This window comes from Pseudophryne corroboree, chromosome 3, assembly GCF_028390025.1.
Source record: "Pseudophryne corroboree isolate aPseCor3 chromosome 3, aPseCor3.hap2, whole genome shotgun sequence".
Taxonomy (NCBI): domain Eukaryota; kingdom Metazoa; phylum Chordata; class Amphibia; order Anura; family Myobatrachidae; genus Pseudophryne; species Pseudophryne corroboree.
The window spans coordinates 128,114,760-128,130,091 of NC_086446.1; the positions used below are offsets into that span (position 1 = coordinate 128,114,760).

Here is a 15,332-nt window from a genome sequence, read left to right on the forward strand (position 1 = left end):
CCTAGCTGATACTGCCATGATAGCGGCTTGTGAACTCAAGAGTCCAATATCTTTCATCGCTTCTAGCATGTAGGCAGCAGCGTCTTTGATATACCCTAATTTAAGGAGTATCTCATCTTTATCAATCGTGTCAATTTCTGATTACACACTTTCCGACCATTTTTCGATAGCTCGACTGACCCATACGCAGGCAATAGTGGGTGTGAGTAGTGTACCATTGGCAACATAAATGGATTTCAATGTATTTTCCATCTTACGGTCAGTCTGCTCTTTTAGTGAAGCCGTGCCAGGTGCAGGGAGAATAGTCTTCTTTGTCAACCTGGATAGTGCACTGTCTAACACAGGGGGCGATTCCCATTTTTTCCTGTCCTCTGCTGGGAAAGGGTAAGCTACCTGAATCCGCTTAGGAATATGACATTTTTTCTCAGGATTCACCCACATCCCTGCAAAGAGAGAATTTAGTTTGTGGGAAGGAGGGAAAGTGACTTTGGATTTCTTTGCCTTACATAAAATAAGAATTTACTTACCGATAATTCTATTTCTCGTAGTCCGTAGTGGATGCTGGGGACTCCGTCAGGACCATGGGGGTTTAGCGGCTCCGCAGGAGACAGGGCACAATAATAAAAGCTTTAGGATCAGGTGGTGTGCACTGGCTCCTCCCCCTATGACCCTCCTCCAAGCCTCAGTTAGGATACTGTGCCCGGACGAGCGTGCATAATAAGGAAGGATATTGAATCCCGGGTAAGACTCATACCAGCCACACCAATCACACCGTACAACCTGTGATCTGAACCCAGTTAACAGTATGATAACAACGAAGGAGCCTCTGAAAAGATGGCTCACAACAAGAATAACCCGATTTTTGTAACAATAACTATGTACAAGTATTGCAGACAATCCGCACTTGGGATGGGCGCCCAGCATCCACTACGGACTACGAGAAATAGAATTATCGGTAAGTAAATTCTTATTTTCTCTAACGTCCTAAGTGGATGCTGGGGACTCCGTCAGGACCATGGGGATTATACCAAAGCTCCCAAACGGGCGGGATAGTGCGGATGACTCTGCAGCACCGAATGAGAGAACTCCCGGTCCTCCTCAGTCAGGGTGTGCCCCTGACCAAGTAGCAGCTCGGCAAAGTTGTAAAGCCGAGACCCCTCGGGCAGCCGCCCAAGATGAGCCCACTTCCTTGTGGAATGGGCTTTTACTGATTTTGGCTGTGGCAAGGCTGCCACAGAATGTGCAAGCTGAATTGTACTACAAATCCAGCGAGCAATCGTCTGCTTAGAAGCAGGAACACCCATCTTGTTGGGTGCATACAGGCTAAACAGCGAGTCAGATTTTCTGACTCCAGTCGTCCTGGAAACATATATTTTCAGGGCCCTGACAACGTTAAGTAACTTGGAGTCCTCCAAGTCCCTAGTAGCCGCAGGTACCACAATAGGTTGGTTCATGTGAAAAACAGAAAACACCTTAAGGAGAAATTGAGGACGAGTCCTCAATTCTGCCCTGTCAGAATAAAAAATGAAGTAAGGGCTTTTATATGATAAAGCCGCCCATTCTGACACACGCCTGGCTGAAGCCAGGGCTAATAGAATCTTCACCTTCCATGTGAAATATTTTAATTCCACAGTGGTGAGTGGATCAAACCAATGTGACTTTAGGAAACTCAAAACAACATTGAGATCCCAAGGTGCCACTGGGGGCACAAAAGGAGGCTGTATATGCAGTACCCCTTTTACAAACGTCTGAACTTCAGGCACTGAAGCCAGTTCTTTCTGGAAGAAATTCGACAGGGTCGAAATTTGAACCTTAATGGGCCCTAATTTTAGGCCCATAGACAGTCCTGTTTTCAGGAAATGTAGGAAACGACCCAGTTGGAATTCCTCTGTAGGGACCTTCTTGGCCTCACACCACGCAACATATTTTCGCCCAATGCGGTGAAAATGTTTTGCGATTACATCCTTCCTGGCTTCGACCAGGGTAGGGATGACTTCATCTGGAATGCCCTTTCAGGATCCGGCGTTCAACTGCCATGCCGTCAAACGCAGCCGCGGTAAGTCTTGGAACAGACAAGGCCCCTGCTGGAGCAGGTCCTTTCTTAAAGGTAGAGGCCACGGTTCTTCCGTGAGCATCTCTTGAAGTTCCGGGTACCAAGTCCTTCTTGACCCATCCGGAACCACGAGTATCGTTCTTACTCATCTCCTTCTTATGATTCTCAGTACTTTTGGTATGAGATGCATAGGAGGGAACACATACCCTGACTGGTACACCCACAGTGTTACCAGAGCGTCCACCGCTATTGCCTGAGGGTCCCTTGACCTGGCGCAATATCTGTCTAGTTTTTTGTTCAGGCGGGACGCCATCATGTCCACCTTTGGTTTTTCCCAACGGTTTACAATCATGTGGAAGACTTCCCGCTGAAGTCCCCACTCTCCCGGGTGGAGGTTATGCCTGCTGAGGAAGTCTGCTTCCCAGTTTTCCACTCCCGGAATTAACACTGCTGAGAGTGTTCTCACATGATTTTTCGCCCAGCGAAGAATCCTTGCAGTTTCTGCCATTTCCCTCCTGCTTCATGTGCCGCCCTGTCTGTTTACGTGGGCGACTGCCGTGATGTTGTCCCACTGGATCAATACCGGCTGACCTTGAAGCAGAGGTCTTGCTAAGCTTAGAGCCTTGTAAATTGCCCTTAGCTCCAGTATATTTATGTGGAGAGAAGTCTCCAGACTTGATCACACTCCCTGGTAATTTTTTCCTTGTGTGACTCCTCCCCAGCCACTCAGGCTGGCATCCGTGGTCACCAGGACCCAGTCCTGAATGTCGAATCTGCGGCCCTTTCATAGATGAGCACTCTGCAGCCACCGCAGAAGAAAACACCCTTGTCCTTGGAGACAGGGTTATCCGCTGATGCATCTGAAGATGCGATCCGGACCATTTTCCCAGCAGATTCCACTGAAAGGTTCTTGCGTGAAATCTACCGAATGGGATCGCTTTGTAAGAAACCACCATTTTTCACAGGACCCTTGTGCAATGATGCACTGATACTTTTCCTGGTTTTAGGAGGTTCCTGACTAGCTCGGATAACTCCCTGGCCTTCTTCTCCGGGAGAAAACATCCTTTTCTGGACTGTGTCCAGAATCATTCCTAGGAACATTAGACGTGTCGTCGGAAAAAGCTGCGATTTTGGAATATTTAGAATCCACTCGTGCTGTCGTAGAACTACTTGAGATAGTGCTACTCCGACCGCCAACTGTTCTCTGGACCTTGCCCTTATCAGGAAAGCGTCCATATTTCTTTTAGGAAGAATCATCATTTCGGCCATTACCATGGTAAAGACCCGGGGTGCCGTGGACAATCCAAACGGCAGCGTCTGAACTGATAGTGACAGTTCTGTACCACGAACCTGAGATACCCTTGGTGAGAAGGGCAAAATTTGGACATGTAGGTAAGCGTCCCTGATATCCAGTGACACCATATCGTCCTGGTTCGCTATCACTGCTCTGAGTGACTCCATCTTGATTTGAACCCTTGTATGTAATTGTTCAAATCTTTTAGATCTCACCGAGCCGTTTGGCTTCAGTACCACAATATAGTGTGGAATAATACCCCTTCCCTTGTTGTAGGAGGGGTACTTTGATTATCACCTGCTGGGAATACAGCCTGTGAATTTTTTCCCAATACTGCCTCCCTGTCGGAGGGAGACGTTGGTAAAGCAGACTTCAGGAACTTGTGAGGGGAAGACGTCTCGAATTTCCAATGTACACCTGGGATACTACGTGTAGGATCCAGGAGTCCACTTGCGAGTGAGCCCACTGCGTGCTGAAACTCTTGAGATGACCCCCCACCGCACCTGAGTCCGCTTGTATGGCCCCAGCGTCATGCTGCGGACTTGGCAGAAGCTGTGGAGGACTTCTGTTCCTGGGAATGGGCTGCCTGCTGCAGTCTTCTTCCCTTTCCTCTAACCCTGGGCAGATATGACTGGCCTTTTGCCCGCCTGCCTTTATGGGTATGAAAGGACTGAGACTGAAAAGACTGTGTCCTTTTCTGCTGAGATGTGACTTGGGGTAACAAAAGTGGATTTTCCAGCTGTTGCCATGTCCACCAGGTCCGATGGACCGCCCCTTTATACGGCAATACTTCCATGTGCCGTCTGGAATCTGCATCACCTGACCACTGTCGTGTCTATAAACATCGTCTGGCAGATATGGACATCACATCTACTCTTGATGCCAGAATGCAAATATCCCTCTGCGCATCTCGCATATATAGAAATGCATCCTTAAAATGCTCTATAGTCAATAAAATATTGTTCCTGTCAAGGGTATCAATATTTTCAGTCAGGAAATCCGACCAAGCCCCCCCAGCGCTGCACATCCAGGCTGAGGCGATTGCTGGTCGTAGTATAACACCAGTATGTGTGTATATACTTTTTAGGATATTTTTCAGCTTCCTATCAGCTGGCTCCTTGAGGGCGGCCGTATCTGGAGACGGTAACGCCACTTGTTTTTATAAGCGTGTGAGCGCCTTATCCACCCTAAGGTGTGTTTCCCAACTCGCCCTCACTTCTGGCGGGAAAGGGTATACCTCCAATAATTTTCTATCGGAGAAAACCCACGTATCATCACACACTTTAATTTATCTGATTCAGGAAAAACTACAAGTAGATTATTCCCACCCTACATAATACCCTTATTTGTGGTACTTGTAGTATCAGAAATATGTAACACCTCCTTCATTGCCCTTAACATGTAACGTGTGGCCCTAAAGGAAAATACGTTTGTTTCTTCACCGTCGACACTGAAGTCAGTGTCCGTGTCTGTGTCGACCAACTGAGGTAAATGGGCGTTTTTACAAGCCCCTGACGGTGTCTGAGACGCCTGGACAGGTACTAATTTGTTTGCCGGCCGTCTCATGTCGTCAACCGACCTTGCATCGTGTTGACATTATCACGTAATTCCTAAATAAGCCATCCATTCCGGTGTCGACTCCCTAGAGAGTGACATCACCAATACAGGCAATTTGCTCCGCCTCCTCACCAACATCGTCCTCCTACATGTCGACACACACGTACCGACACACAGCACACACACAGGGAATGCTCTGATAGAGGACAGGACCCCACTAGCCCTTTGGGGAGACAGAGGGAGAGTTTGCCAGCACACACCAAAAACGCTATAATTATACAGGGACAACCCCTTATACAAGTGTTTTCCCTTATAGCATTTTCACATATGTAATCATATCGCCAAATAAGTGCCCCCCCTCTCTGTTTTAACCCTGTTTCTGTAGTGCAGTGCAGGGGAGAGCCTGGGAGCCTTCCTCACAGCAGAGCTGAGCAGGAAAATGGCGCCGTGTGCTGAGGAGAATAGGCCCCGCCCCCTAAAACGGCGGGCTCTTCTCCCGGAGTTTGTGAGATCTGGCAGGGGTTAAATACATCCATATAGCCTCAAGGGCTATATGTGATGTATTTTAGCCATAAAAAAGGTATAATACATTGCTGCCCAGGGCGCCCCCCCCAGCGCCCTGCACCCTCAGTGACCGCTGGTATGAAGTGTGCTGACAACAATGGCGCACAGCTGCAGTGCTGTGCGCTACCTTATGAAGACTGAAAGTCTTCTGCCGCCTGTTTCTGGACCTCTTCAACTTCGGCATCTGCAAGGGGGGTCGGCGGCACGGCTCCGGGACGAACCCCAGGGTGAGACCTGTGTTCCGACTCCCTCTGGAGCTAATGGTGTCCAGTAGCCTAAGAAGCAAATCCATCCTGCACGCAGGTGAGTTTACTTCTCTCCCCTAAGTCCCTCGTAGCAGTGAGCCTGTTGCCAGCAGGACTCACTGAAAATAAAAAACCTAACTTAAACTTTTATTCTAAGCAGCTCAGGAGAGCCACCTAGATTGCACCCTTCTCGGCCGGGCACAAGAATCTAACTGAGGCTTGGAGGAGGGTCATAGGGGGAGGAGCCAGTGCACACCACCTGATCCTAAAGCTTTTATTATTGTGCCCTGTCTCCTGCGGAGCCGCTAAACCCCCATGGTCCTGACGGAGTCCCCAGCATCCACTTAGGACGTTCGAGAAATAAGCCTTCTCCTGAGGTACAGGCGTGGCTTCTGTAACTTCCAACACGTCCCTAATAGCCACAATCATATATTGTATATTTTTTGCCAATTTATGATCTATTTCTCTAGAGTCACTATCGTCGACACACGAATCAGAGTCTGTGTCGGTATCAGTATTCACAAATGGTCTCTTATGTGACCCAGTCCGCCTGCAGAATGAAGAACTGAGTCCTGAAAAATCACATCTTCCACAGCTTTTCTCCAGCATTCAGCCTGAGATTCAGACTTATCTAACCTACTATTAATAAGATGCATACGGTCACGTATTTCTTTCACCCATGCAGGCACTTGGTGTGCCGCCAGCGCCACCAAATTACAACTCTGTGTCCCTAAAATGCCTTCCTCCGGGGAGGAACTCCCTGCGTGTGTACTGCACACACTCACAGACACACTGGCACTTATAAGGGGACAGACCCACAGCAAAATCTGTCAGAGGGCCACAGTAGAGGAGCAGCCAGTTCACAACCCCAGCGCCAGTATAATGTGGGTGAACACAGAATGCCCACAGACAACAGCGCTTTTACACAGTAATTCACACTTGTAATGCACCACAAAATGCTTCGTGCCCCCCTTATTTGCATCCTGTACTTGTGTCAGAAGTGGAGGAAAGGACCAGCGTGGTCTCTGTAGTCCAGAGGAGAGAGAGGAAATGGCGCTGAGCAGTGTGCTGGCTGCCTAAGGAAGAAGCTCCGCCCCCGCAAATGGCTCATTTTTCACTCTGCAATGATTATAATATTTATACTGGCGGGGGTAGGGCTGTGCCAGCGGCATCTTATGCCCCCATTTGCACCAGTTTTAGGTATTATTTGCTGCCCAGGCGCCCCCCCCCCCCCACACTGCTCTGTGTGTGTGTAGGCAGCAATGACGCGCTGCTCTCCCGCCAGCAGCAACATACCTCATCCGTCACTGTACTTGCTAGAAGATCTTGTCATACTCACCTGTATTCAGACTTCTGGCTCTGTGAGGGGGGTGATGGCGTGCTGTGGGAGTGAGCATCTAGGCACGGCTAGCGTTCAGTTCCCTTCAGGAGCTAATGGTGTCCTGTCAGCCAGAAGCAGAGCCATGAAACTCTTCAGGAAGTTGGTTCCTACTTCTGCCCCCAGTCCCACGAAGCAGGGAGTCTGTTGCCAGCAGTTCTCCCTGAAAATAAAAAACCTAACATAAATCTTTTCAGAGAAACTCAGTAGAGATCCTCAGAGCGCATCCAGTCTGCCTGGGCACATTTCTAAAACTGAAGTCTGGATGAGGGGCACAGAGGGAGGAGCCAGTTCACACCCATTGAAAAGTCTTAAGAGTGCCCATGGCTCCTGCGGAACCGTCTATACCCCATGGTCATTAAGTGGACCCCAGCATCCTATAGGACGTATGAAAAAAAGCACATATACAGGCCTGAGACACAGATTTGCAGCCTTTGCAATTAACTATACTCCTGACAGTGTTACGGGTAGGCACATACTGTGGGTGGAATGCATGCACCTCCACAGGAGGCTTGCACAGCAGCTATTTTAGGATCCCTATACTCTAGCTAGGCTTATACAGGGAAGTCTACCAGGCAAGCACCTGCTGTCAGCAGCACAGTACGAGCTAGCACCGAAAAATGGCTGCGGCTTCAGCAAGAGAACCAGTGCAAGCGTGTTATTATATATACACAAAAGTGCAGATTATACATTAGGATACATACATATGTCCCAATGTAAATGCCGCAACTGCACACATACAGGGAATACACAATGGTCAGGGATCTTGGTGCCTGTGACAGAGTTGCATGTGCCCTTGAGCACCGGAGAAGGCATGCTGCTGCTCACCCAATCAAAGTCACAGGGGTTGCCATCCTCCCGCTGGGTCGGCAGCGCAGTGCACACGGGCGGCACTTTCCTGATGAGGACGAAGGATATGGAGAGCAGGGCGGAGAGCAGGTAGTACGGCTGTGACACCCAGCGCCATAACCCAGGCGCCGCGTATACGAGGGCGAGGAGCGGAGCGATAACCGCCATGATAACCGATCAGCGCTGCTGCTAGTGCTGCCTGACTGTGACCTGCTACTGGCACCGAGCGCCACACTGGCCAATCACAGCGCAAAGAGTAACGCTGTCCAATCAGATTCTAAACGAAGCAAAACCTACTCCCCCAGATAATGTCGTCAACAGGAATCTGCCAATCACGGATGGCACTGCACGCAGCGGCTCTGGAATAGGAGCTGGCCCACTGCCAAAGCAACCAAGGAGTATGGTCCTGCTTGCTGTTGAAACGTGGATTCGGTGCCTGATTGGGCAATCTGCCTGCACGCTCCGCCTACCACGACGCACAGCGCGAATCCGTCACACGCCAGAAGGCGGGTCCTGGCGTGTCATTCCCATTGGTCAGCCGTTCGAGCGAAGCTCCCTATGATTGGCTGGCCATCCGTGCAGGATGATGGAGGGTTTTTCTGGGCTCTTTGCTCCTTCAGAGCCGCCGGCGGCTCTGTCGTCTGGTCCGGCAGTACCCGCGGTGGTGTCCGGTGGCGGCGGTGTGGGCTTCGGGGCAGGGAAGGCTCACTCTGTCTCCGGAGTCTCTAACTCCTCCGTGCCCGGGACCCCCCTGCCTCCGCCCCCGTCACTGTCTGCGGTGCCTGTTGGGGAAGATGCGGCTCGGAGGTCGCCGGGGGGGCCCTTCTACCTGCTCAAGGAACTGCCAGGTGAGTGCTGGAGACCGGCTAATGTTGGTAGTGCAGCTGATGGTGTCTGTGTGGTACCCGTGTATTACAAGAGCTGCATTCTTATAGTGCATTTAAATATGGCTGCCTCCACTGTATGTATGTGCCCGATCTACTCTGAAGGCAATGCACTAACCCGAGACGTCCTCCTCCAAGCTTTAAGAACTACAGGCAAACCTCTATAAGTAGGGAAAGGCCTGTGCAGTCCTGCTACCTGTAGCCACGGTACTAAATCGGAGCCGTCTTAACAGCAGTGTGGGCCCCTGGGCACAGCAATGCACTGGGGCCCCTACCCATCCTCCAGCGGTAGGGGTGGGGGGATGCTGCTTTGATGTCCCGCGGGCGGTAGGGGGTGTTCTATCTGTCGCTCAGCATGTAGGTCCTGGAGACGAGGCTGAAGTTAGCTTCTTATTCGGCCAGCTTCTTATTCACTTCGTATTCAAGCTCTAGTTTCTTATTCACTTCTTATTCGAACTCCAGCTTCTTATTCAGATCATTCAGTTTTGTAAGGGTTAATCAGTCTTGGGTAACACATTTGACACCTGAAATCAGCAGAGTAGGTTCCCTTACATATGATCCACTTGTATTTTGCCTGGCCCAATGCTGTTGGCATGAAATACACTGGCAAAGTGGGCACACACACCATATTTTACCATTTTAAATAAGTAGCTGTAGTTCTGCAAGGGTTAACTAGTCTTGGGCCACAAATTTGACCCCCAAAAACAACACAGGGTGGTCGCTTACATATGACCCACTTGTATTTTGCCTGGCCCAATGCTGGTTTGGGCATGAAATACACTGGCAAAGTGGGCACAAACACCATAATTTACCATTTTGAATAAGTAGCTGTAGTTTTGCAAGGGTTAACCAGTCTTGGGCCACAAATTTGACCCCCAAAAACAAGAGGGTGGTCACTTGCATGTGACTCACTTGTATTTTGCCTGGCCCAACGCTGTTTTGGGCATGAAATACACTGGCAAAGTGGGCGCACACACCATTTTGTAAATTGCCATTTTGAATAAGTAGCTGTAGTTTTGCAAGGGTTAACTAGTCTTGGGCCACAAATTTGACACCTGAAATAAACAATGCGTGGTCACTTACATATGACCCACTTGTATTTTGCTTGGCCCAAAGCTGTTTTGGGCATGAAATACACTGGCAAAGTGGGCACACACACCATATTTTGTTCCTAGTTCCGAAACCGAATGGATCCTCCCGGCCCATTCTAAACCTCAAGTCTTTGAACAATTTTGTGAAGGTTTCCAAGTTCTGTATGGAAACCCTTCACTCTATTGTTCTGGCTTTGGAGCCCATGGACTATATGGTATCTATGGACACACAGGAAACTTGCCTACATATACCTATTGCTATATCGCATCAACAAAACCTGCGGTTTGCTATTGGCAACCTACATTATCAATTCCAGGCCTTACCTTTTTGCCTGACCACGGCTACGCAAATCTTCAACAAGGTCATGGCGGTTATGACTGCCCTACTCCGCTGTTAAGGTATCAGGATCCCACCAGGTCTGGACGATTTGTTTATCCTGGGAAACTCCCCAGAGGTTCTCCTCTGTCATCTGGAACTGACAGCCCAATTTCTGCAAGCCCACGGGTGGCTCATCAGCTGGAAGAAATCCTCCCTGGTCCCTGCTCAGAGCATGTTGCACCTGGGGGCATTGTTGGACACACTCAACCAGCGGTTGTTCTTGTCTCAGGAGAAGGTCCTGAAGCGTCAGGACAGTATACAATACTTCCTTTCTCGCCCACGAGTGTCGACATACTGGGCGATGCATGTACCTCATGGTGTCGGCTTTGGACATTATTATTAATAATATAATAATATTATTATTATCCTTTATTTATATGGCGCCACAAGGGTTCTGCAGCGCCCAATTACAGAGTACATAAATAATCAAACAGGAAAACAGCAACTTACAGTTGAAGACAGTATAGGACAAGTACAGGGTAAATAAACAGTTACATAAGCAGATGACACTGGAATAAGTATCAGGTGGCAGAAGACTGCTGGAGTAGATGCAGTTGAAGATTATTCAAGTAAGAAAGGATAAGCACATGAGGGAAGAGGGCCCTGCTCGTGAGCTTATATTCTAAAGGGGCGGGGTAGACAGGGGTGACACAGATGGGGTACATAGAGAGTGTAGAACAGATGGTTAGGATGAGATTTGGCTGGGTTTGGTGAAGAAGTGGGTCTTGAGAGCCCGTTTGAAGTTTTGTAGAGAGGTGGAGAGTCTGAGGGGGAGAGGTAGGGAATTCCAGAGAAGTGGTGCAGCACGCAAAAAATCTTGGAGGTAGGAGTGGGAGGTGGTAATCCGTAGGCAGGAAAGTCGTTGTGCATTAGCAGAGGGAAGAGGACGGGTGGGAGTGTAAAGGGAGATAAGATCAGAGATGTAGATGGGAGAGGAGTGGGTGAGGGCTTTGTAAGCGAGTGTGAGAAGCTTGAAATGGATTCTGAAAGGGAAGGGGAGCCAGTGAAGGTCTAGTAAGAGAGGAGAGGTAGACTTAGTGCGTTTGGTTAGGAAAATGAGCCGGGCAGCAGCATTGAGGATAGATTGGAGTGGAGAGAGGTGTTTGTCAGGAATGCCAGTCAGGAGGAGATTACAGTAATCCAGTCTGGAGATGACCAATGAGTGGATAAGAGTCTTAGTAGCATCCTGGGTCAGAAAGGGTCTGATCCTAGAAATATTGTTTAGATGAAAACGGCAGGTTTGTGAGAGGTGCTGAATGTGTGGTTTGAAGGAGAGGGAGGAGTCTAGGATTACTCCAAGACAGCGCACTTGGGGGGTAGAGGAGATAGTAGTGCCATCAATAGATAATGAGATTGTAGGAGGTGAGGTTATGCGGGAGGGAGGGAAGGTGATCAGCTCGGTCTTAGACATGTTAAGTTTAAGAAAGCGCTGGGACATCCAGGAAGAGGTAGCAGAGAGACAGTTGGAAATACGAGTGAGGAGAGCAGGGGAGAGGTCTAGAGAGGAAAGATAGATTTGGGTGTCATCAGCATAGAGATGATATTGGAACCCAAAAGAACTAATGAGCTTACCTAGTGAGGATGTATAGAGCGAGAAGAGAAGAGGACCAAGGACAGAACCTTGGGGTACACCTACAGTTAGTGGAAGTGAGGTGGAGTCATGAGAAGAGACAGAGAATGAACGGTCAGAGAGGTAGGAAGACAGCTAAGAGAGCGCAGTGTCGCGCAGACCAATGGAGTGAAGGATTTGCAGTAGGAGAGGATGGTCCACAGTGTCAAAAGCAGCAGAGAGATCAAGTAGAATAAGTAGAGAGTAGTGTCCCTTAGATTTAGCAGCATGGAGGTCATTGCATACTTTTCTAAGGGCAGTTTCAGTTGAGTGGAGAGGACGGAAGCAAGACTGGAATGGGTCAAGTAGTGAGTGTGAGGAAAGAAAGGAAGTAAGGCGGTTATAGACAATACACTCAAGGAGTTTGGAGGCAAAAGGGAGGAGAGAGATGGGTCGGTAGTTGGAGAGAGTGTTTGGATCAAGGGTAGGTTTTTTAAGAATAGGAGAGATGAGTGCATGCTTGAAGGCAGAGGGGACAGTGCCTGATGAGAGGGAGAGATTGAGAAGGTGGGAAAGATGGGAACAAGCAGAAGGAGAGAGGTAGCGGAGGAGGCGAGAGGGGATGGGGTCAAGTGGGGAGGTGGTGAGGGGACCGGAACGAATGAGGGCCATGACTTCCTCTCCAGTTGCATGGGAGAAAGAGGTCACAGTAGGTGGGAGGGGTGGTAAGGGATGGAGGAAAGCTGGTTACTGATGGTTTGGTGTGATGTGATGTCCTTACGTATGGAGTCCATTTTGGATGTGAAGTAAGTGGCAAAGTCAAGAGCAGAGAGTGAGGAAGGGAGACGAGGTGGGCAGAGGAGTGAGTTGAGAGTGGCAAAGAGGCGCCGGGGGTTGGAAGACTTGGAGGAGATGAGGTTCTTGAAGTATGACTGTTTAGCAAGAGAAAGGGCAGCACTGAAGGATGAGAGCATAAGTTTGAAATGGAGGAAGTCTGCCTTAGAGCGTGATTTCCTCCAGTGTCGCTCAGCAGTACGTGAGCATTTTTGCAGATATCTGGTGCATTTGGTGTGCCAGGGTTGAGGTGTTAATTTGCGAGGGTGAATAGTGGTTGGTGGAGCAACAGAGTCGAGAGCAGAAGTAAGGGATGCATTGTATACAGTGATCGCAAAAACGCGCTATGGCGCGTATTTTACCCCAATATTGATGGTGGGGACTCAAAAATAAAAAACCGCCGGGTCCCTCAGGACGCGCTCTGATTAGCAGCGCTGTCCTGCACTGTCAGTCAGTTTTTGTCTCCACGGCAGCAGAGGGAGGAACTTGGAAGGGGAGGAGATCGAGAGTATGTTCACTCCCGCCTCCCCTCACTGTCTGCTCTGCACGCACACCGCCCCCTCTCCTGCCGGCACCTCCCACTTAGCCTCACCTGCCCCACCCCCTTCTGTCTGCTCCGTGTCCCCTTCCATGTATTGCCGCGTAACTGGCAGTGGCGGCTATCAGCGCTCCCCCCGTTGCAGCCCGGCCTGTGCATCAGCGGGTCTGAGTGTGAGCGGCGTCCGCCCAGTACTCCGTGGCAGACAATCAGGGGGGTGGAAAGAAGAAAGGTCTGCTACTAAGCGCCAGGGTCAGCACCGTGCACCCGCTCCTCTGCGAGACCCGGTCCTGCACTACAGGTGACAGATTGAGGATGCGCTATTGTGCCCGGGATTGTGTGGGGATGTCAATAGGGATGTTGAAATCGCCTAGGATAATGGTGGGAATGTCAGAAGAGAGGAAGTGAGGAAGCCAGGAAGCAAAGTTGTCGATGAATTTGGAAGCAACGCCAGGGGGGCGGTAAATGACAGCTACTCTAAGATGGACTGGTTGGAAGAGGCATATGGCGTGGACCTCAAATGTAGAGAATATAAGGGATGGTTCTGGTGGTATGAGTTGGTAGGAGTAACTAGAAGGTAAAAGGACCCCAACACCACCCCCATGGTGACCCCCAGGTCAGGGTGTGTGTGTGAATGTGAGTCCCCCAGCAGAGAGAGCAGCAGGAGAAGTAGTGTCAGAGGGCATAATCCAAGTTTCAGTAATGGCTAGTAGGTGTAGGGAGTTGGAAATGAAAAGGTCATGAGTGGGGACCAGTTTGTTACAAACAGATCTGGCATTCCAGAGGGCACAGGATAGGGGGTATGAGTTTGTGGGAGAGATGTGAATGAGATTTTCAGGGTTGCTGTAGTGATTAGGTGGGATTAACTTTGAGGGCAGGGATGATGAGAGAGTAGTGATGGTACGGGTGCCTGAGCTAGGAGGGGAAACTGCAGGAGGTGGGCAGGGAGGGAGGTCAGTGTGATGTGGATGGGGGTGTGGGAAGGTGACAAGGAAGGGAGAGAGGGAGCAGGGCTGAGTTGTGGGGTAGCAGGACCATGGGGCAGACGTGAGTGAAAGTGGGGTAACAGGAAAGGAGGGGAAAGAATACAGAGATGGAGGGGAGGGAGGAGGAGGTGTAGGAGACAAGGGGGGGGGAAGGATGAAGACGCATGATTAGGTAGACACTGAGTAATGTGGGGAGTATAAGAAAGCCTTGACAGTGTTTAGTGGGTAAATAGGTTGAGGGATAGTGGAAGTAGGATTGGAGGCTGTAAGGAATTCAGAGTTGAAGAATTGCAGAAATGTAGATGAGAAAAGCAGTGTCTGCTCAATGGGTGTAGATTTAGTATGAAATTAATCAGAAGCGTAGATAAAGTGGGTGTTGAAATGTATTTGGACCGTATGTAATGAAAAGATTGTGAGGTTTAAAAAGCAATGGTGGTTCTGTAAGATTTTTTAGGTGTTTGTAGGTAAGATTGCATTGGTGCAGCTGTGCATGAAAAACAAAATTCCAATAATATAGATACAAGCATTTGTTGGTAAAATGGATGGTTTATGACATGTCCAAGTAAGGTAGTTCCGTGCTATTTAATCAGATGCAACAATCAGGAGGTGAGTGGTCTGAAGAGTAAGTGACTCACAATTGTTATCAGTTCCTCTGGTTTCTTTGTTTTGTTAGATTGGTGTGGTGGACATGGTGGAGTATGCTCAGTTTCACTCTCGCCCTCTGCAGAAGCTAATCCTTGCCAAGTGGGACGGCCTGCCTCACCGGATCAGATCTCACATGATGTGCTTCACTCCAGAGGTTCGTCTGTCACTGACCTGGTGGCTACAGGACCAACAATTGAGCAGGGGTCGTCCCTTCTGGATCTCCAACTGGGTCCTTCTGATGACGGATGCCAGTCTGCCGGGTTAGGGTGCAGTGTTGGAACTACATTCTCTTCACGGTCGGTGGACCAGGGAGGAATCTCTCCTCCCGATAAATATTCTGGTGTTGCGGGCAGTGTTCAATGCTCTGAAACTTGCCCTGACTCTGGTACAGAATAGGCCTTTTCAAGTACAATTGGACAATGCTACCACGGTGGCGTACATAAACCATCAAGGCGGCACTCGAAGCCGCATGGCAATGTTGGAAGT

At 49.5% G+C, this 15,332-nt stretch overlaps 2 protein-coding genes across 2 annotated transcripts in view; one reads left to right on the forward strand and one right to left on the reverse strand.

Annotated features, from left to right (window-relative positions):
- Positions 1–8,203, reverse strand: part of TMX2 (thioredoxin related transmembrane protein 2) — a 109,809-nt gene extending 101,606 nt beyond the window's left edge. Inside the window, exon 1 of the mRNA XM_063958465.1 lies at positions 7,920–8,203. Coding sequence (XP_063814535.1) covers positions 7,920–8,108 — 189 coding nt within the window. The 5' untranslated portion in view covers positions 8,109–8,203. The remainder of the gene's footprint in view (positions 1–7,919) is intronic.
- Positions 8,204–8,463: 260 nt separating this feature from the next.
- MED19 (mediator complex subunit 19) overlaps positions 8,464–15,332 on the forward strand; it is a 135,669-nt gene continuing 128,800 nt past the window's right edge. The window contains exon 1 of the mRNA XM_063958467.1: positions 8,464–8,788. Coding sequence (XP_063814537.1) covers positions 8,524–8,788 — 265 coding nt within the window. The 5' untranslated portion in view covers positions 8,464–8,523. The remainder of the gene's footprint in view (positions 8,789–15,332) is intronic.